Source organism: Staurois parvus, unplaced genomic scaffold (assembly GCF_062004578.1).
Source record: "Staurois parvus isolate SC_StPar_1 unplaced genomic scaffold, SC_StPar_1.0 ptg000544l, whole genome shotgun sequence".
Lineage (NCBI taxonomy): Eukaryota > Metazoa > Chordata > Amphibia > Anura > Ranidae > Staurois > Staurois parvus.
This window is the reverse complement of record NW_028318340.1, coordinates 5,529,585-5,553,100: the sequence shown is the minus strand read 5'-3', so window position 1 is coordinate 5,553,100 and position 23,516 is coordinate 5,529,585. Positions and strand designations below refer to the sequence as shown.

At 39.8% G+C, this 23,516-nt stretch overlaps 1 protein-coding gene across 6 annotated transcripts in view; it reads left to right on the top strand.

Annotated features, from left to right (window-relative positions):
* Nucleotides 1-23,516, top strand: part of NBEA (neurobeachin) — an 881,324-nt gene that overhangs the window by 404,936 nt on the left and 452,872 nt on the right. For 4 of the 6 annotated variants that reach the window (XM_089690860.1, XM_089690859.1, XM_089690858.1 and 1 more), the window contains exons 24-25: nucleotides 7,905-8,058; nucleotides 8,420-8,443. In XM_089690860.1, the coding sequence (XP_089546986.1) occupies nucleotides 7,905-8,058; nucleotides 8,420-8,443 (178 nt within the window). The remainder of the gene's footprint in view (nucleotides 1-7,904; nucleotides 8,059-8,419; nucleotides 8,444-23,516) is intronic. The other 2 variants (XM_089690861.1, XM_089690864.1) reach the window with 1 other exon arrangement.

Here is a 23,516-nt window from a genome sequence, read left to right as displayed (position 1 = left end):
ACAATCTAAAATACTGTTCATTTTTTTCCTGGTGAGAAAAAAAATTATCAAGAATATTATCCCCCAAACATAAACAGAATACATCCTCTGAAAAAAAGGATATCCTATGTTTTCTAGAATTGCTTCCACACCGTAAATAGTTCCTGGCAGGTCAGACATTCTTTTGATGTGACTTGGGGCCCATTCATACATTAGCGCAGGGTAGTTTTACCAAACATAGTCCCAACGCATAGGCAAGATCATTTGTCGCAAGCCCTACGAGTTCAATTCAGTGGTGTGCGCTAAACCCAAAACCCAAAAGACACCAGCTACTTTTTTCAATGTCGCATGTTGTGATGCAGTACATCCAGTGTGGTAAATAAAGATGGATGCAATGCTACCTTGTGACATTTATTTTATTTATTTCAAGTACTTGTGTAGCACCGTCAATTTACGCAGCACTTTATATATATATATATATATATATATATATTGTACATTCATATCAGTCCCTAACCCTCAAGGAGCGTACAGTCTAAGGTCCCTAACTCACATTCATACATACACATACTAGGGGCCATTTTAGACAGGAGCCAATTAACTTACCAGCAGGTCTTTGGAGTGTGGGAAGAAACCAGAGTACCCAGAGGAAACCCACGCAGGCACAGGAAGAACATGCAAACTCCAGGCAGGTGGTGCTGTAGCTGGGATTCAAACCAACCATTCTAGTACTGCCAGGCGGATGTGCTAATCATTTAGTTCATGTAATCCCTAGGATGTGTCACTAATAAAGCATCAAGACCTTTTCCTTCACAGCATTCTAACATGGCTGCTGGTGCGAATGAGCCCTTATACATTTTCACACATTCTTTGCTATATTATCATGCCTGTTAGGATGTGTATATATTAACCATAACAAAGGTAGCCTTACCCTGCAAACATTACAGAAACCAGATTCAGTTATAATTAGGGCAATGCTATAACTTTACTGAGGTAGTACAGTTTCACATAAATTAACCTTTTGGCGCTGGAGGTACACAAACATGCAGTTCCTCGGAGGGTGGGCCTTGACACGGAGAGGCCGCATATTTGTGTACCAGATTTGCCAAGAGCACGCACCCTGCACATTCCTGGCACAGTTACCAGCATCTGTAGGAAAGCTCCTGATTGCTACTTGCATTCGGGAGCTTTCTGATCATGTGACCGTTTTGACATCCAATCGCTGGCAGTCACATGATTGTAAACCCCACTACTCGGCATCATAAACCCCTTAAAGGGAGGCATGGCGCTAAGGCGTTAAACACCAGCAAACAGAAACCTGTAGCAGATGGGACTGTAGGTATTTTTTCTTTTTTTGTAACCTTAAGTGAAAATATCCACATAAAGGGATGAACTGTAGCCAAAACTTCAGGCAATGGTAAGAGAAAACTGGAATACTGCCTATAAAGCTGGGATAACCTCTAAAATCTGTGATGGCCATCTGTTTAGGTGGCTGGAGTATTCATGGTCAGCCCACCCTTTCATAACTGGAGATGAGCTTGGGATGTCCTCTGAGTGTTTTTTTTTTTTAAATTTAAACTTCAGTGAGCGACGGGTTTGGTCATTCCCACCCCCAGCTCAAAGACCTTGCTTGAAGCTCATTGAAGCAGAACAAGAGCACAAGTTCAGAGTTCCGCTACAGATAAGTTTGAAGGACACCTGAGCTCATCTCTACTCGTAGCATATCCCAGTAAGGCCACAATAAGTCCTCATACACACTGGACGTTTTTACAGCTGCTGTTTTTGGCCCTTGACATTTTTTTCTGCAGCCAGTAAACCCCCCAGCATGTTATCCTATGTGTCCATGCACACATAGACTGTAATCAATGTTTTTGGCTGGAAAAAAAACACTAAAGACTAGTGGGTTTCTAGAGGAGTTTTTTAGCTGTAAAAACGCTCTAATGCTGAAAACCGCGGCAAACGCGGTAAAACGCCACAAACAGGCATTTTTGGACGTTTATTTTACCCCACCCCCCCCCCCCCAAAAAATATCTTTTTTGCTGAAATTGCAATAAGGAGAATTTATCAAAATTGGAACAGCCAGAATATGGAGCATGGTTACCCTTCAGCTGCTAGCTTTTATTTTCAAAGCTTAACTGAACAAGCTGAAGATAGAAGCTTATTGGTTGCACAGCTGCTCCTGATTCTGTCTGCTCCAGTTTTGATAAATTCCCCTCTGTATTTAATTAGAGATTCATAAATCAACATCTACAGGCAGGGGCGGACTGACAACTCATGGGGCCCCTGGGCAATAGGGGATCATGTGGCCCCTCTGTCCTTGCCCAAGCTCAAAAAAGCCTATGAAAAAGGTACCAGGGGCATCTCATGGGGCCCCCTACTGACCCCGGGCCCTCGGGCAGTGCCCGAGTTTCCAAATGGTCAGTCCGCCCCTGTCTACAGGCTACGTAGAGTAGTGTAGGTTAGCCTCTACCTTGACTTAACCACTTTGCCTCTCACACTTGTTCACCCCTATGGACCAGTGCACTTTTTAAATTTCTACTATAGAACTGTTTATTCGGCAAAACTTTGTTATTTCGTATAACAAGGTAATTCATAAAATTGTTTTAAAGACAAACAAGGCTGTCTTTTCATGATATTGTCTTGCAACAATTTATTTTTGCAATCCTTAGACAATAAAATGCAATAAAACTAAACAGAACACACGTTTTCTTTTTTTGAACATGCTAGTTTAAAAATAGTGTTACTGCACATAAAAAGTGCATTTTATGCTGTATGTTGTCGTGTTTATAATGACACTTGAATGATCATTCTAGTATAAAGCATTACAAAGTTATTTACAAATTACATTTTTTTTTCAGTTTTGTGTCTGATTAGTGTCAGTAATACAGTGATCAGTGAAACATTATATATACTGACACTGTACTAATGGCACTGTCTGGGTGACAGGGGTGATCAAAAGGTTAGCTGGGGCGATCAAAGGGTTAAATGTTCTAATCTAACATATGTGTGAAATTTAGTGCTTTTACTCACTGTGGTGTTCTCTCTTCTCTCCCTGGACCGACATGGGGCAGCAAGGGGCACGCACGCGGACACTCACACCTGGAAATAGAAAGTGATGTAAGGGTACATCGCTTTGCCCAAAGCTGCCGCTCGCCTGCACGTTGTGGGCGATTGGCAAGTCGTTTTTTACACTTAGCATTGCAGATGCATTAAAGATACACATACAATGCTTGCTTTAAACTGTCATTAATTGGGGGGGGGGGGTTGTACTGCGGGCAATTTGCAAGTGGATATTAGTGTCTGAGCAGTTTTATTTATAAACACTGATTCTGAATGCTTTTTTGACACTTGTAGCTGCCAGCACCATCTCTGAGTATACAGTAATGGTGGCTTTGACTATTCAAAGCCGACAGTTGTTATACACTGGGAGAGGGGGGGCAGAGATACTGGACGTGCTACACACATCCTATGTACAATGATTGGGGTTTTTTGGGTGTGCCCAAAGTCTGCAAGCTGGGTATACACTGGTAGAATGTTGAATGAAAAATTGTCTGAAAATTCTCAGAATGTTTGAATGTTGTTCAGAAGTACTTGAATCAGTTTGCTTTTAACATTTAAATTTTGGAATGAATGGACTTTATGGAACAAATGAAGAAAGTCGTATATTTGAGAAACATTTTCTATTCTTTTGAATTTTCTGGTCACTGCATATGAAAATAAACATTGATTTGACCCTCTAATTCAGGGTTTCTCAACCAGGGTTCCATGAAACCCTGGGGCTCCTCCAGTGCTTGCTAGGGGTTCCTTGAGCAATAAGCGATTTCTGCCTCTCAGATAAGTTCCTACTGACACCATTGATCTTTTTAGCAGTCTATAAAGGAGTAATTATTCCCAATGACCACAAGTGTAGGGAGCATTATTTCCAGTGTCTGACACAAATGTATCACGAGTTGTAGATATAGCAATTTTTGGCAGGGGTTCTTTGAGACCGGAAAGGTATTCCAAGGGTTCCTCTGCATTGAAAAGGTTGAGAAAGGCTGCACTAATTACACTGTTCAACAAATTTTTATTTTTTGCCAGTTTTGGAAACAAAAGGATCCATTTCTTAATGAATTTCACAATCTGAGTTCAAATATAACAATGAAATTTGTCAATTGGCTCTAGTTTTTCTGTAAACGGAAAGTTTTCTACTATAGGCGTAATGACTACATAATGCACAATAATTATATAATTAGATGGATTTCCACAAATATAAAGCAAGTGATATTGACTACATAACAAAGCCTAAATGGCATAATATATTGCATAGGATTACCAAGAAAAATTATAGCCATAAGCTAAGTTGAATCATTTTAATACTTAGGATTCTCACTAGTTTTGTCTTCAGTTTGTGACGGTTTTGCTTCTCTTGGCTTTTCTCTTGTATTCGAGGAAAGGGCTATCTCTTACAACTGCACGTGACTACACGCTTCAGGTTCTTCCTCACTTGACTCAACCACGAAGGATTCTGGTGCTTTAGGAATTGGTAGCCCCTCTCCATGAGGAACTGGACGTATTGCCGATGGAATATTTGGATAGTGCACAGATAACTTTTTCTTCTTATTTAGCCCTTTTACAATTGGAGGCACCATACAAAAGTAACAATTACTAACATGATCTGTTGGCTCTCTCCAAATCATTGGCACAGCGAAAGGCATAGATGCCTTTTTTCCATTCAACCATTGCTCCAGTGCCGTCCCACAAGAATTGCAGCATATATTTGGTGCCCAGCTCTTGTCCTGGTCTCCTATCTTGCAGCCAAAATACAAATTGTAGGCTTTCTTAATCATTCCTGTTATCCTCCTTTTTTGTGAGATAAAAGTTATTTCACCGCAGATATAGCAGAAATTATCTGCTTTATTCACACAAGTTCGAGGCATTACTGAGTAGCCTATATAAGCATAAAACGAAATGTAAAGACGCTGTCGAACTACAATCAGCTACAGATACTGCAGCTTTTATGCAGTGAAGTGATGCAATTAAAGGCTAATATTGCATCATCTCAGAATACATGCAATTTTCTATTGGTCACCAGTATCAATTGCGCAATATGCAGCTGAAGTTGCATCATAATTTTGAATGGCTTACGTCATTAGATGGGTGAATATATCATGGAAACTAGAGCCAATCAACATTTTTTAGGGTCATTTTCGTTTTCAGCACCCCAAAATTATGTAAGATTAGCTAATTTTATGCCCAAAACTTTTTACCTGTTGAACAGTGTTATTAGAGAAAGGAATGAACATTCTTACAATGTTCTTGCAACAAAAAATCTCAAATGAAATGCTCCTAGTGTATACCCAGCTTTATTTGGGATTGAGATGAAATATACATAAAGGGAGTGTATGTTTTCAATGTCTGTTAACTAGACTTGTATTGTTACGTGTAGCAGTAAAGAACCATTGTGTGACACTTGTGGGTATGTGTCAGTTTGAGGTCTGATTGTCTTCTTTGGCAAAAAGCCTAATATCAAATGCCATGCGACTGGCTGCTGGGTGACCCAAGAGCAGCAGTTCGGTATCATTGTTGGGTTTTTTTTTCATGTTTTTTTCTTTTTGGGTTACTTTTGTTTTATGGCTTTTCAATGGGTCTATCCTGTATTTGTATATTATTTTTTTATTTGGGAATTAAAATTGCACACTTTGTCTTGTGCGTGGTAAACAATTAGCAAATTCTTAATGTCACCTTTTAATAAAAATAAAAAAAAAAGCCCAAATCTGCAAAGGTATTTCAGCGTTCAGCCCTCAGATCTTGTAAAGATGTTTGAGCTCCGTGTGCTTTTATGCTCATTTAATTTTGCAGCAGCTGAACTGTTTCTGAACTCTCCTGTTCCCATGAGAATTCATGTTATCATAACCTAGACAGAGAACATCTTAAATGGATGACACACTTTCTGTTTATGGAAGGCACCATGCAGCCAGAATGCATTTTATCTATGACAAAACTCGATGGAGGAAAACTAATTGGAACATTTAGGTTATGGTCAATCCCCTGAACACTAGACGCAGCATGCCAAGACTGAGTTTGCTTCTCAGGTGGAGTATTTTACCTCAATGTATTTTAAATAATTTATCATCACTTTCTCGGTGGCCTCCTGAACAGGTGACCTGGAAGGCAGGTTCTATAATAAAACAGCCCTAATATGAAATATTCAGAATCCTGCTTTGGTTTCTAGCTGACATCATATGGTGTGCTCCAAAGTTCCCCTACACCTTGTATGAAATAATTGTATGGTGCAAATAGTTTGAGTCGAAAATATCCTGTATTTTATAGTTTAGCAACAAAATATGGTACGGGCTCATGCATGCAGATGTATTTGCAGGTGTATGGGTGTACTGCATACAATACGCCTGTATTTCCGGTGCCTGGCAGCACCAGCTATTGCATGATTCAGTCCATAGGAATGAATTGCAAAATATTCTATATTTTGTATACAAGTATAAACACTTGTACTTGTGTTTAAAGGCGCATGGGTGCATTTTCACCAAACATAAAACTTGCATGGTTAGAACGTATAGAATAAATAGAAATTTGTTCTTTTTTTTTTTTCTTCCCAAATGCATCCGTATGCTATACTTGTGTTTCCGTGTTCACCACTGTACACCTGAGTATAGTTACCACAGCCATTCATGTCTGTGGGCATCTGTATGCAGCACCTGAGCTTTCCAAGTGGGGGTTATACACTGGAATTTACGTTTGGCCCAGGCGTCAGTGTGCAAAAGATCTTACAGGCATATACACTCATACAACATATTTTGTAATTCATTCCTATGGGCAGACATAGGGCCAGTTCACACCAGTATGTAGTGTGGGAAAGGCACATTCTGTGTGTGTTTCCTGCATGGCGTTCAAACGCAATGCCCTTGCAATCGGTTAATGGCACCGCAAATCCAGATCGCAAATGCAGTGCCTTTGCAGACGCCAAATTGCATGGTACTGCAGTATTAAAACTTCATTTTTTTTTAATTAAAAAAAAGGAATAACCGCTTTTCTCCTCTTCTCACAGTCCAAGTGGAATGTTCAGGACGCACCCATGCGCACACGTTCCCATTGGGTGTCGTACATACAGGAGCCTTTGGCTTTGCTGCTCTCAGTTTCTCCTGTGAAACCAGGAAATGAAGGGAGCAACACTGGAGAGGGCAGTAGTGATCTAGAGCCCAATGTCTAGTGACAGAGGGGTAGTGCAGTGTTTTTTGTTTTTTTTGTTGTTTATTTTTTTTTTTATTACCATAATGCAAAGAATGCTTTGTGAGCTGAGCCTTTACAATTTTTAGTACCGTACATATTTGTTTTATAGAGGGATTAGGATGATTTCCTTTAGGCATCAGAAGCCTGTATAGCTTTCCTGCACAGATGTCATATTGATGCTTTTCATTTTTTTGGCAATGACGTGGGTAGGAAAATTTCAGAAATGGGAGGAGTCCCTGCTTAATAATATACCAAGGGCAACCTGATTTGGACTGCTTATAATCTGTTAGGATTCAGTAGTAATAGTTTGTGTGGGCTACAGGTATTATTGTACATATTTATGCTCCACACCTCAACGTGTAAATCCCCCCTTTGTTGTGAGCTTTACCTACTGTTTTTTATGTTTAAACTGACTGTAATTTGTAAGTGACAGGGTCTGCCAGTTAGAACAATGCCACTAGTTCCAATGCAATAGGGGGAAAATGCAGCAAGCCATTTTTCATGGGCAGGCATTGACGTTTCCAGGAGGGTAGGGGTGGTGGCAGATGGAGATGAAGGAAACAACCCAGAATTCATTATACACTCATACACATATATATATATATATATACGGTATATTTTTTTTTTTTCCCTGCTATAGCAGAGTATTCGGCAACAGTAAAAATTAAAATGGTTTTTTTTTTCTTCCTGCTGTTTAGCCATTCCACAAAATCTGTAATGGACTTTGTCAATAGCAATGAAAACATCATCTTTGTCCATAACACTATCCACCTGATATCCCAAATGGTCGACAACATCATCATTGCCTGTGGAGGAATATTGCCTTTGTTGTCAGCTGCCACCTCGCCAACTGTAAGTACAATGTTGCCATCTAGTGGCCTTTTGTGGGGATGTCATTTATATGCCTAGTTTTCATTAACTTGGATTGTAAGCATAGTTTACACAACTAAAAACCATAATATCCACTATAACTTTCTAGAGCAGACTTTTTTTGCCAAATCTTTATTTTGCTTAAATTGCTTTTGTTTCTTTAATTTTTTTTAAACTAACAAGCATTGTTGTATTTATATATCTTTTAGTTTTCCACAAGTACTTTACATTGATAGCTTTAGCTATTGAATCTGCTTTAAACTTGTTTTTATTTTTTGATTTTAATGCTTTTTTTTTCTTGTACTGTTGTGGTCTGTTGTCTGTGTGTCTATTGTTTGTCCAGGGTTCTAAGGTTAGTATATCTGATGTAAGTTTTCGTTTTATTATTCTCTTTTTTCCCCCCTCTCCCTTTCCCCCACACACTTCATTGTATGCTGTGCCTCACTTTGTGTTATTACTTAAACCATGATGCATGCATGTAAATTATTCCAAAGTATACACAAACTTGACGCAGTTTGCTGCCATGGTGGCTTCATGAATGGAGGAAGTGCTTGGCTTGCTCAGAAAAAAATTAAATAGATCCCTTCTGTCATTTTTATACAGTAGGTTAATGAAATGAAAGAGAGGATCTGATTGGTTGCTGTTTATAGTATAGAACCTTTCGCTTTCTCTGGGTTTTCATACATGAGTCCATGGTGTTACTTTGGTTTATGTCATCTATAGTCCAGTCATGGTCCTAAAGAAAATCTGGTATGGTACAGTACTAGGTAACATGACAATACCTTTGTATCAGTTGTTCTTTGCTTTTTGTTCTTCCCATTCCCTGTGGTGCATGTACACTGTAAAAGGTCCCCGTAAAAAGTCCTAGCATGGGCTTCCTGTTTTGATAAATATAGTTGTTGCTGTACATTTGACAATGCCCTATCACCAAGGTACTGCATGTGCAGAATCTTTCTTCATTAGTAACTCACAGGATACCTACAGTGTATTGATATTGCAATTACAGCTTCCCCTTTCATCTCTGTTTCTTGTCAAAGGATAAGTTCACCTTTTAAAAAAAAAAAAATTAAATGCACATGTTTTGCAGGTTAAAAAAATGTGCATTTATGTTTTAGGAGCCTGTAAAGCATTGCATCCCTGATCAGCAGATCATGGGTGCAATGTCTGGCTCCTGCAGACTGTCGGTATAGCTGTCTGCCCATGACTCCAATACAGGCAGGCAGTTACATAAGTCCAGGAAGAATCAATGAATTAAGAGTTCTCACCAATGCCCTCATAGTTCACTGAGAACTACAAGCCATCTATTTCGATGAAAGACGGTACTTGTAGTCCATTCATTCACAGGAATCTGTCAATGACACAGCTGCATGTGCGTGGAGCCCTGCACAGCCATGAAGTTTTCAATTTTTGACAGCGGGTGCAGGGAGAAGGGGGGGGATCACGAGGTAAGGTGGTGTATGCCAAACATGTTACATCTTAAGTATGGGTGTAACATGTTCAGAAAGGTAAACTTATCTTTTAACCCCTTCACTCTGGCACCTCCCGGCCCTTTAAGGGGTTTCTGTCGCCGGGGGGGGGGGGGGTTTAGGGTCATGTGACCACCGCAATTGGCTGTCACAGCAGTCACATGATCAGAAAGGTCCCAATTGCAAGGAGTGAGCGGAACCTTTCTATGAGACACCGACATATGTGCTGTGGGTGCGCGCTCTCAGCACGTGTATTTACAAATGGTACGCGAATGTGGGGCCCAGCCACCGAGAGTCCGCATATTTGCATACGGTCAGCATGAAGAGATTAAACTTGCCACCTGCTTCCAATTTTACTTTAGGCATGATCTCACTGGTATCACCAGCACTGCTGCCATCATGTGCTGTGGGCTATCAGAATCTACATAGTCTCATGTCACAGCCCTTCAAGCCCAATTAACCATTTCATTTAAATTGTCTTAAGTCACCCTGGGTGCATCAAAAGAAAAGGTGTGCAATGTCTTATACAATTATTGTTTCTAAAGCAACAGTAACCTAAATAGAAAAACCTGTCCCCTATCAGCAGCTGCAGATTAGGACCCTTGCAATCTGTGTGGAAGCAGTGATCTCTCTGCAGAGCTCTGGCACTCCCTACTGAGTCAGGTCGATTGCTCTGTGATCAGCAATTCTCATGTGTCCTACTGATTGTAGAAGTCTGGCTCTAATGCTGCACAGTGGCATGTTAGACCTTTCCAGAGAGACCACTACTTCCTCACAGAGAACAGAGGTCCTTTGTTTTGTTTTTTATATAAAAAAAACCAGACAATCTGTAAGACGTTGTTTTTGTTTTGATGCACCTGAAATATATTTAGCTGATTTAATCTGAAAACTAAGTTTTGTTTTAAAGTGTATCTAAACCCAAAACTAGAAATGTACTATTTAACACCTTACCAGTCATGAGATGTGGTGGCTGCATTTGTTCTCTTTTTTTCCGTTGGTTTTTATTTTTTCACCTGGTGATCCGCCAGTAACAACACACTTCCTCTCAGTCACTGTGCTGTATCACCTGCTTTGTCACCCTAGCCTACTCTTCATTGGGAGGAAGTTATGTGTAGTTACAAAAGCTGGGAAAGCTGTTAATAGTGTTTGAGATAACATTTCAGTTCACAGTAGGTTTCAAGGACATTGGAATTCTAGTAAGATCAGCAGTTGTATTTTGTGATTGCAGACAATATACAGTATTTGGCTTGTAAAAAGAAAACAAATGCAGCCACCACATCTAAAGACCATTACGTTGCAATATAGTACGTTTTTCTTGGGTTTAGATATTCTTTAATAAACTAATACAAACCTAAACTAAATGCTATTTTTTTTGCTAACACATAAGCAGTTGCTGTTTTAGAGCATTGAAACATTGTTTACAAATGAAAAATTTTACACCTTGTGAAAAAGGAACCTCTGAGAGAGTAAATATTGGGGTACAGTGTTGGCCAGAACTACAGAGCAAAAAGATTTGGGAGTATTCATTTCAGGTGATTACAAAATAAGCAGTGTGGTCAGGGAGTGAGTAAAGCAAATAGAATTGTGGGGTGTATCACTAGAGGGGATCACTGGCAGGAGGTCCTCATTTTACTATATAGACCTTTTAGTCGGACCTCATTTAGCAAACTGTCCAATTTTGGAGATCGCACTTACAAAAATATATTGGTAAGACAAAATGATTTAAGAGATCGGCAAATGAAATGGTAAAAGAGTTGAGGGGATAAAATGTATCGGAAGACATGACAGGACCTTAATATGTACAGCCTTGAGGAACAAAGGAAAACGGGAGACATAGTTGATGCTCTTAAATACATGAAGGATGTGAATAAGGTTCAGGAGGGCAGTATTTTTAATATGAAGCTGAGAACAAGGAGGCATGACCTCAAACTAGCTGATGGAAAGTTAAAAACCAATCTTAAATCATCTAAAAAAAAGTGTGGTGGGGCAGACTTAATTGTCCACTTGTTTTTTTGTCTTTACTCTTCAATGTTTCTACAAGAGCTGTACCGAAAGTAATGAAAAAGTGGGCATATGTTTTTTTTGTTTTTTTTATTATTATTAATTTACATAGTTCGTTCTGATTAAACATGTTGGGAACTCTTCTTCTTTTTCATCGCAGGTAAATAGTGGATAACAAGCAGAAGCAACATGCTGTCATTGAGTTCTTGACAAATGGCAATTGATGTCAGTGGTTCCATTTGATTGTCCCCGACTGTGTGCTTTGTCTTTAATGCTAGTTTCCTCTTCTTTAAATTTCTTTATCCATCTGTGCACATTGCTCTTGTCAATAATATCCTCCCTGTAAACGTTCTGTAGCCTTATGTGGATATTGGACAGCCTGCATCCCTCTTTTCATCAAGAACTCAATGATGGTATGTTGTTTCTGCTTGGAATCCATGCTTTACCTCCAATGTAAGTTAATAATTTATGCCCACTTTTGCATCACTTTCAGTACAGCCCTCATATTTTAATAAAAGCCACTGGTTTAAAAATATTAAATGTCCTTTGAAACTAAAGTGATTTTAAAGGCTTAATTTTTTTTTTTTAATAACAAACATGTCTATACTTACCTGCTGTGTGCAATGGTTTTGCACAGAGCAGCCCCGATCTGCCCCTTCTTGGGTCCCCCCAGCGGGGTACCTGCCCCACAGCAAGCAGCTTGCTATGGGGGCACCCGAGCATGCGCACTCCCCAGCTGCTGCTCTGTGTGTCCATTCACACACGAAACTGTGGCTAGGCCCCGCCCCCTCTCTTTCCTCATTGGCTCACTGACTGAGAGACAAATCCTGGGATAGTTGAGACTCCAGTGCACACCGCTGGATCGAGAGGGGGCTTAGGTGAATATTAGGGGGGGCTGGGGGGGATGCTGCACAGAGAAGGTTTTTTTTTACCTTCATGCATAGTATGCATGAAGGTAAAAAACCTTGAGCCTTTACAGCCACTTTAAATAACATTTTAAGGATTATATGAGATTAAAGCGATTGGACAAACATATATTTCAACTAATACAGCAGATGGTAGTAGAGTGGGTTCCCCTTTCCCAATTACTTGGCAACCCATGTGGAACACCTTGTACCTAGCTCAAGGTATATCTTTTTTTTTTTTTAAGCTCTTATGTAATAACACAGGCTCAGCATGCAGAATCACTGTGCAATTTGATGTGTTTATTAATTGCTGAAATACTTCTTTGTCTACCCAAATTTACCAATTGGCCAATGGACTTCTTGTCATTCATTGCACAAAACCAAGACACTGATTGAGGAGACCACTTCTGTGTCACTGCTTTTAGGTATAGAAAATTATATGTTTGTTCAGAAAGCAGCAATGGACATCTAATGTTGAGCTTGGTTTATTAAAAGTAAAATCCCAATGATGTAAAGGCAGAAGTTACATTATAGTAAGAAGTTTTCTCTGAAAATGTACAGTATTCCGGATCATATCCTAAAGTGATTATTTTCTTTACTCTGTGTGTGTGAAGCTCCCATAGGGACGGTTTTCTTTGCATTTAGCAAGGGTATACATAAATGCTGGAATTAGCACACAGTATTTCATTCCACCAATCATAGAGCAGCACCAGAGGCAGCAAAGTTTATCAGCATCATTGCCTCAGTACACATTGGTGTAAAGCCAAAAATAATGCCTAATATATGAAAGTTTCTAAACCAAGGTAACATAAAGGATGTTATATTCAAAATGCTGTAATTCATAGAAAGCAGTCAGAAATAATGTCATACAGAACTCTGTATCAGCTCTGGCTTACTGAAAAAGACTGGTACTGTGGCATCCACCTACAGTGATGTTATTTTCCTCATTTACCTAACTGTGGCTCTCTTTTGTACAATTCACACTTCTGTCCTTTAAAGTGGTTGTAAAGGTAGAAGGTTTTTCACCTTAATGCATTCCATGCATTAAAGTGATACAAAAGCTAAAAATGTTGGAGGGGAGCAGGGATGGGTCTAAGTCACAGTGTGTGTCTATGGAGTATGGCTCCATAGACACACAGCTCGGGAGCGAGTGGACACCGTGTGCCCCAATGCTATGGGGACACACGAAGAAGAGGAAGAGCCAAGATCGCTGGCAGGGGACCTAAAAAGAGGAGAATTGGGGCCGTTCTGTGCAATACCACTGCACGGAGCAGGTAAGTACAAAATGTTTATTTTATTTTTTTTAAAATGGACTTTAGTAATACTTTTTTTTAAACCTTAGTAACACTTTAAAGTAAAAAAAAAAACTTTTTATAGTAGATCCCCCTCTTCCTTTTCAAATACCCACCTGTGCCCAATCCCAATTCAGCGATGAGCAAGTCTACAGCAGCTCTTCTCCCTCTACCCTGTCTGACAAACTTAGCTGAGAGCAGCAGGAGCCCTCAGCTCCTGCTGCTGTCAGTCAAAACTAGTGAGCAGATTGCAGAGGGTGGGGCTGAGCGGTGTGTCTGAATAGATGCAAACAGCCTGGCTCTGGATCAAGCACACTCAAGTGCCCCCATAGGAAGCAGCTTTCTTTGAGGGCACTCAGCGGGGAGAGGAGCTAGGAATATCGACGGGGAACCCTATTAGAGGAGAAGCTGCACTGTTCTGTGCAAAACTATTGCACAGAGCAGGTAGTTTAACATGTTGATTAATTTAACCTCTTGGCGCCGGCCGAACGCAAATGTGCGACCTCCCAGCGTTCTGGCTTAGACACCAAGCTGCCGAACATTTGCATTCTATTAAAAAAAACATATGTGCTGAGAGTGTTGGCTCCCAGCACTCAAGTTGGGTACTCATGGAAAGGTCCCAATCTCCTCTTTTGATCGGGACCTTTCCCGATCATGTGACCACTGTGACAGCGAATCACGGTGGTCACATGACCCTAAAACCCCACCCGCCTCCCGGCTTCTGGAACCCTTAAAGGGCCGGGAGGCACCAGCGCCAAGGGGTTAACGTAATAAAATGTTAACCTTTAGAATCACTTTAAGCTCCACTCCAGGACAATTTCCTTTGCTAACAATGTTCCGTAGGACACTCCTTTGCATGTGAGCTTCCAGTGGCACATATGAGCGACTCTCCATTAGCTGGTTGCATCTGGCAGTTCATTGAGTGACTGACATGGCAGGTTGAGTCTGTACTTCTTTAGTAAAGAGATTTTGTTACGTAATCAGGGCACACTCTCCTACAAGGAAGTTTTGTACCTGGAGCCAGTGCTGGTGAAGGAGGAAAAATGTAGGTCACAAAAGGCTATGTATAAAGCAGTGAATGTGCCTTTCACCAAACATTCACAGTTAGTGAATCAATCACTGCCATGAAAAATACACAATGGGAAGAATCCCCTACAGTGAGTTTTAGATCCACTGCATTATAAATATGCCCCAAAGTGTACGTAAAAGCAAAATAAACAAAAAAATATGCAGTGCATCTCTGCAATACATGCACTTTTGCCCATGTTTTATTCTTGCAAAGACCCTCCAAGTACAGAAAAATCCCCTTTGACCTGCCAGAAATCCACTCGACCTCAAATTTCCCATTATGAGCTGACAACACAGAGGGGTTTATTTTTACTAAAAACTGGATTTATTAAAACTGAAGAGTGCAAAATCTGGTGCAGCTCTGCATAGAAACCAATCAGCTGGCAGTTCTTTTCTTTTTTTTTTTCTGTCAAAGATTATCCACTTGACCTCCGGAAGATTTACCCCCCTTCATGACCAGGCCATTTCTTACGATACAGCACTGTGTGACTTTACTTGACAATTGTGTGGTCATGCAAGGCTGTACATAAATGAAATTTCTGTCGTCCCCCCCCCCCCCCCCCCCACAAACAGATCTTTCTTTTAGTGGTATTTGATCACCTCTGGGTTTTTTATTTTTTGTGCTATAAATGAAAAACGTTGACATTTGAAAACAAAAAAGTAATATTTTTTTTTAATTTCTACTATAAAAGGTATCCAAGAAACAATGTAAAAAATTACTTCATAAATTTAGGCCAAAATGTATTCTGCTACATATTTTTGGTAAAAAAAATCCCAATCATTATATATTGATTTGTTTGTGCAAACGTTATAGTGTCTACAAATTGAAGTATATATACTGGATTTTATTTTAAACTAGTAATGGTGGTGATCAGTGACTTATAGCGGGACTACGATATTGCGGCAAACAGTCTGATACTAACTGACACTTTGTGGGAACCAGCAATACTAATACAGTGATCAGTGCTAAAATTATATACTGTCACTGTATTAATGGCACTGGCTGGGAAGGAGTTAAACATCTTGGGGGATCAAAGAGTTAATTGTGTGCCAAGCTAGTGTTTGTGTTTACTATGTACTGTTCTTGCTAGGCAATCGGCTAGATTTTATAAATAAAATGAATAAAATCTAGAAGATCGCTATTGGCATAACACAGCTCTGCCTTGTTTACATAGGCAGAGCTGTGTTATGTCAGTCTCCTTGGCGATCAACAAGTGCTTACGCTTATCCATTGGCCAGCACCTGATAATCGGTTTCTGCTGTGTCCAATCACAGCAGAAGCAGGCGGCAGGAGTGTGCCCCCCCCCAGTGGTGGAAGTACAAAATCACATTTATATACGTGATTTTGCACATAATGTCTGCCTTGTAGCAGTAAATCTGTTATAGGGCAGACAGCAGGTGGTTAATTGAACAAGCTGAGGTTAGAAGCTGATTGGCTACCATGCACACCTGCACTAGGTTTTGCACTCTTCAGTTTTAGTAAATCGATCCCTAGCATTTATGTAGACTGCATAGTCTCAGCTCTGCCCAGTTTCTTTTGCTAAACTACTCAACCACTCCCACTCATCTCCAAAGCATAGGTACTAACTGACTTCTAGACCTAAGATAAAAACTGTAAGCAATAAATAAACCCTAGATAGATAACACTGGAACTGTGCACAGGCACAACACATCAATTAATGGCTGAATAAATCGACCTTTCTTTTTGCACTTAGAAACCAGAATTATCAAATTACTTTCAATAGTATTGTTTAACAGCGTTTTTAAAGCGGATCAAGTAAGAGAATTCCATTGTTGGAATTTTTATGCACTTTCTGTTTTTTAAAGTTCCACATAAAATCGCAGATCTCTACTCTTTGGCTTCATGTCCACTTAACTATTTCTTGCTACCATAATGGCTAGAAGGGTTTCAAAATTTTTTTCTTAGTAGTGTTTTTTTTTTTACAGCGATTTAGCAATGAACACATACAATTGGCCTAACATACTGTATGTTACCCTTCAGATAAGGGCTACTGAAGTATTGCCAACAAATATTCCAATAGTATACATGCTCCTGATAAAGGGTTAAACTGCAGAGAAGGTTTCACACTGTCTTCTTCTATCTTCCATATTAGAATCCCCTTGCTAGCAGATCCATAGAGAGAGCTGGCCTGCTTTTCCTCATTCTTATAATGAAAGATAACTTTAACACCTATAGGATAAAAAAAAAATGAGTGTCTATAAATATTATCGCATTGACCTAGTGTGCATAAGCGTGTTGTAATATCATTCCATAACCAGGTGGACAGATCTCTGTACTATGGCAGACAATATATTTTGCAGGGAGTTTTCCCTTATGGGATTACATGTAGGATGTCAGAAACTGGAGATCTGTGTTAGTGAGGCCCAAGATTCCACAAACAGCGTGTGCTGGGCGCCCCAGCCAACATAACATCACTCTCTGTAGAGAACTGTCCTTTCAAAGCCAATCATCTTTACAGCTAAGTGTATATTATCAAATCTGCAGCAGGACACTAGGCTGTGTTTAAATCAGATTTGCAGATGCTAAATAAATTATATTCAGGAAAATGTCGGAAAGAGAAGTTGATTTTGGCAAAGATTGCTTTGTTTCTCAGAGCCTATAGTGAATACAGCAACTTTGCAGGCAGACATTTTGTAGGGTGGGATTGGATTTCTCAAGACTTTACTTTGTGCTATGACTTTCTTTTGTTTGTTTTTTGACTGTTGGACTACTTTTGGTGGCAGCAATGTAGCAAAGGGTACAAATAAAATATTCCCTCATATTTCATGCAATAATTTTTGATAAATATGTGTATACACTGGCCTAAACAGCAGTTTAAAAAAATGGAACATGAGAACGTAGTCAAGGAAAAAATAATTGCTTTATTTTAAAATAAATATAGTGCCCTCAGGTAGCAAGTGGATAAACAGAATAGCTGTTATGACAGAGAAACATTTCAAACACATCATTCCTAGATAAGCTACTACACATACACTCTGTGGCCAAAAAATATGGGGACATACAGTGGATATAAAAAGTCTACACCCCCCTGTTAAAATGTCAGGTTTCTGATGATAAAAAAATTAGACAAAGATAAATCGTTTCAGAACTTTTTCCTCCTTTTACTGTAACCTATACACTGTACAACTCAGTTGAACAACAAACTGAAATCGTTTAGGTGGAGGGAAGTAAAAATAAAAAACTAAAATAATATGGTTGCATAAGTGTGCACACCCTTAAACTAATACTTTGTTGAAGCACCTTTTGATTTTATTACAGCACTCAGTCTTTTTGGGTATGAGTCTATCAGCATGGCACATCTTGACTTGGCAATATTTGCCCACTCTTCCTTCCAAAAACACTCCAAATCTGTCAGATTGCGAGGGCATCTCCTGTACCTCTTCAGATCACCCCACAGATTTTTGATCGGATTCAGGTCTGGGCTCTGGCTGGGCCATTCCAAAACTTTAATCTTCTTCTGGTGAAGCCATTACTTTGTTGATTTGGATGTATGCTTTGGGTCGTTGTCATGCTGAAAGATGAAGTTCCTCTTCGTGTTTAGCTTTCTAGCAGAAGCCTGAAGGTTTTGTGCCAATATTGACTGGTATTTGGAACTGTTCATAATTCCCTCTACCTTGACTAAGGCCCCAGTTCCAGCTGAAGAAAAACAGTCCCAAAGCATGATGCTGCCACCACCATGCTTCTTTGTGGGTATGGCGTTCTTTTGCTAATGTGCAGTGTTGTTTATGTGCCAAACATATCTTTTGGAATTGTGGCCAAAAAGTTCAACCTTGGTTTAATAAGACCATAACACATTTTCCCACATGATTTTGGGAGACTTCAGATGTGTTTTTGCAAAATGTAGCCAGGCTTTGGTGTTTTTCTTCATAAGAAAAGGCTTCCGTCTTGCCATTCTACCCCATATCCTAGACATATGAAGAATTTGGGAGATTGTTGTCACTTGTACCACACAGCCAGTACTTGCCAGATACTCCTGCAGCTCCTTTAATGTTGCTGGTCAGAGTTGATGGGAAGATGGATGGAGCCAAATACAGGGCAATCTGAAGAGAAAACCTTTTAGAGTCTGCAAAAGACTTGAGACGGGGCGGAGGTTCACCTTCTAGCAGGACAACGACCCTAAACATACAGCCAGGGTTGCCCAAAGTCCATACTTGAATCCAATTGAGAATCAGTGGCAAGACTTGAAAATTGCTGTTCACAGACGCTCTCCATCCAATCTGACAGAGCTTGAGCTATTTTGCAAAGAAGAATGGGCAAAAATGTCACTCTAGATGTGCAAAGCTGGTGGAGACATACCCAAAAAGACCTTCAGCTGTAATTGCAGTGAAAGGTGGTCCTACAAAGTATTGACTCAGGGTGGCATGCCACACTTTTCAGATATTTATTTGGAAAATTTTTGAAAACCATTCATCGTTTTCCTTCCACTTCACAATTATGTGCCACTTTGTGTTCGTCTATCACATAAAATCCCAATAAAATACATTTGCATATTTTGTTGTAACATGACAAAATGTGGAAATTTTCAAGGGGGTATGAATACTTTTTCAAGGCACTGTATGTGAATTTTGTGCAATTTAATATTTAAGAGAATAAATCATGAGCATCTTCAGATTTTATCTCACTACAACATAAAGAACATTCAAATTTGTGTTTTTTGAGGGAGCCTTCAAGACGTTTTGCATTGACCAATCTAATACAATAGTAAATATGTCTAAATTCTACAGTGGTAATCTGTACAGCAGCTGCTCTAATCAGTATACAAAGTTCACATTTATTACAAAGAAATAACAAGAATATAACGTCTCTTTAAAGCTCTTATCATTTATCTGTTTAGCTGGCCCTGGTCCTTAAGCAAAAGCACCTTCAGTCCACTAAAGATATCTGTAGATTATTTGCAGTCTGACCCAGAATCCCCTGGTTATGTCACTAGTATGCAAATTGTGACAAAAGCATGCGCTGGTTGCTCTCGTAATCACCTTCTGCACTTGGTATATTTGTCCTCCACTGCTGCCCTCGAGATTTGTTGGTAAATAGGGAGGTACAGGGGCACTTGTTTAAAAAGGCATATTACAATCAAATGGTTTGGTGTGAATGCAGCATTCTGGACATCATCTGCAGATACTTTTAGGGATCTGGAGGTGCCATCACTGAGGACGATTGGATTAGAAGAGCCTACAGATTTACGTAAAGCCCAATAACGTCATGAACTCTGTCTTTGTATCCCTTTGTAGTGAATGACTAATGAAGTTGCTAGTGAATATATAGGTGATGGGTTGTAAATTTAAAAATTGTAGTATTATCATCCTGCTCAGCAGAATGATTCAAGAATCCAGAATAAATCCAGAATTTGTTATTCTGTTGTTAAGAACTCAGTCTCCTTTCTTTGCATCATTTACTGCCTGTGTAATCACAGTATGGTATTGGGAAAAAGAATAAGTGTATGTGTATGCATCACATCACCAGTGTCATTTGTAGTTTTGCTGCACATATTTGTGGTCTCTGTTAATCAGAAAAATACTTTTGAATAAATATATCTAATAGTTTTACTTAACAAGAAATCTAATGTAGAATATTTTTTGAATATCAGTTTCTACACTACATAGTTAATAAAATACAGCCTGAAACGTTCATGTTCCAGAAGAGTACGAAAATCATTTTGGTATGGAAAGCAGTTATAAAGCTGTTGAGCAAAGCGATACATCGCAAAAATGCAATATTTCACAAAAGATTTTAATTAAAGTGGTTGTATACCTCAGACATGAAAAATGAACAAAGCATATCCCTCTATAGTTTGTGCATGTACCAATCCAAAGTGTCATTTCTCTCTGCTGCCTCGTTCCTCTGCTATAAGGCTCCATACACAATACCATTTTTTAAGCTTCTAGTAGCTGTTATTAGCATTTTTTTCTGCTCAGAGAACCTAAATAGTGTTGTCATATGTGTCCATGCCCACTAATTTAGGCTATTAGTGTTTTTTGAGCTTCAGTGTCTAGGACAGCCTTTCTCAACCAGGGTGCCTTCAAGCTTTTTCAGGTGTGCCTTGGCAAAATGCTTAAAAGCTGCCTAAAAATTGTATACAAGCCAGCAGGTGGATCAAGCCTGCCTTTTAGTTACACAAAGCCATAGATTTTCATTGTGCACTACTACAACCTGCCAGCTCCTGGCATCCTAACAACCAATTACATAATTAGTTCATAAGGAGAACATCGGGTGCCTGCACAGCATTCTTGTTTGCCCCCTCCCCTGCCCTTCTTTTATCAGCAGTGGGGACACATTAGCTGAGTGAGGGTGAGAAACTAAGGGAGAAATACTGGAATACTAATCAGTACCAGTTTGCAAAGGAATATTTGCTTTGAAAGAATAAATCACCTCTAACGTTGGTTGTCCTAAGCGTGTGGATGTTGCTGCGTTATGTAAAACTATTAGAATAGTTTTTTACATTTTAGAACGGGGTGCCTTGAGATTGTGCAGAATTTTAAAGGGTGCCTTGACTGAAAAAAGGTTGAGAAACACTGGTCTAGGAGCATAACAAAAATTATTTTTGCAGAGTTTTTGGAGTGTTTTTTCAGCAGAAAAAAAATGCTAAACGCTACTAAAATGCTCTTAACAGTTTTTTTCTACATGTACTGTAAAAACGTTAATAAAACGCTGACGCTCCTAAACACCACGAAAATGCTACTAAATACATTTTGTATTTGTGTTTTTTGAGTTTTAAAAAAAAATGCTAGTGTGCATGGAGCCTAAACATGAGTCGCTTCTGACAAGTTTTCCTGACACCAAGAGAAAAATGGTGACAGGGGATGGACCTCTAGCAGTTTGACAGCCTCAGCTCTGTTCCCGTGAGGTGTGTAAGGGTGGGGTTGTCCCTTTCCTCCAATCAGTTCTCAGAGCTCTCCTCACTTATGTAACTTCAGCTCCCAGCCCTTGCGAAAGATAGCTGTACACAAACAGGTACAATGTTTGTAGAATGATTTGATTCATCTTGGTGTATCAGCTGAGGCCAATCACTTCACTGGCTATATGTGAGGGTTTACAACCATTTTAAGGTTGAATTGAAAGCCAGTAGTCCATTGAAATGATGATCTGTGCTGAAAATAAAAGCACATTTAGGCTAACAAAATAAAAAACAAGAACACTTAATCCACCAATGTTTCACCAGCCTCTGTTGGCCAACCTTCTTAGACTGGCACTTCACATGGATAGCGTTTTCAACTACTGGATTATGTGATATATGCGATCTTTAAAGAGCATTATTACATCCATTACAATTGCTCCTTGTGTGTTGTCATCCCCTCACATAGGGTATACATACACTCTATTGCCAAAAGTATTGGGACACCCCTCCAAATCATTGTATTCAGGTGTTCCAATCACCTCCATGGACACAGGTGTATAAAATCAAGCACCTAGGCATGCAGACTGCTTCTACAAACATTTGTGAAAGAATGGGTTGCTCTCAGGTGCTTAGTAAATTCAAACATGGTTATGTGATAGGTTGCCACCTGTGCAATAAGTCCATCCATGAAATTCCCATGCTATTAAATATTCCATGGGCAACTGTCATATAACAAAGTGGAAGTGACTGGGAACAACAGCAGCTCAGCCATGAAGTAGTAGGCCATGTAAAAAGACAGAGCGGGGTCACCACATGCTGAAGCGCACAGTGCACTGATGTTGCCCAACTGTCTGCAAAGTCAATAGCTAAAGACCTCCAAACTTTGTGTGGCCTTCAGATTATTACAACAACAGTGCATAGAGAGCTTCATGGAATGGGTTTCCATGGCTGAGCAGCTGCATCCAAGTCTTACATCACCAAGTGTAGTGCAAAGCATCGGAGGCAGTGGTGTAAATCACGCCGCCACTGGACTCTAGAGCAGTGGAGAGGTGTTCTCTGGAGTGACAAATCACACTTCTCTGTCTGGCAATCTGATGGACATTTCTGGGTTTGGCAGTTGCCAGGAGAATGGTAATTGTCTGAATGCATTGTGCCAAGTGTAAAGTTTGGTGGAGGGGGGATTATGGTGTGGGGTTGTTTTTTAGGGGTTGGGCTTGGCCTCTTAGTTCCAGTGAAGGAAACTCTTAAGGCGTCAGCATACTAAGACATTTTGGACAATGTCATTCTCCCAACTTTGTGGGAACAGTTCGGGGATGGCCCCTCCTGTTCCAACATGACTGTGCACCATTGCACAAAGCTAGGTCCATAAAGACATGGATTAGCGAGTTTGGGGTGAAGGAACTTGACTAACCTCAACCCGATAGAACACCTTTGGGATGAATTAGAGCGGAGACTGCCAGCCAGACCTTCTTGTCCGACATCAGTGCCTGACCTCACAAATGTGCTTCTGGAAGAATGGTCAAACATTCCCATATACAGTCTTTCCAGAAGAGTTGAAGCTGTTACAGCTGCAAAGGATGGGCCAACTCAATATTGAACCCTACGGACTCACTGGTATGCCATTAAAGGTCATGTGCATGTAAAGGCAGGTGTCCCAATACTTTTGGTAATTTAGTGTATGTGACACTCGTCAGAAATGCTCCCATGACCCTACTATGGACATATAGATTGACCCTGTATGTCCTTTTAAACACATTTTAACATTTGGTATTATGAAAGTCATTTAATGTAGCTTTATGATGTGGCCAGCTTCAGCCATTTGTTTGTGGGTTTAAAATATCTTTTTCTGCA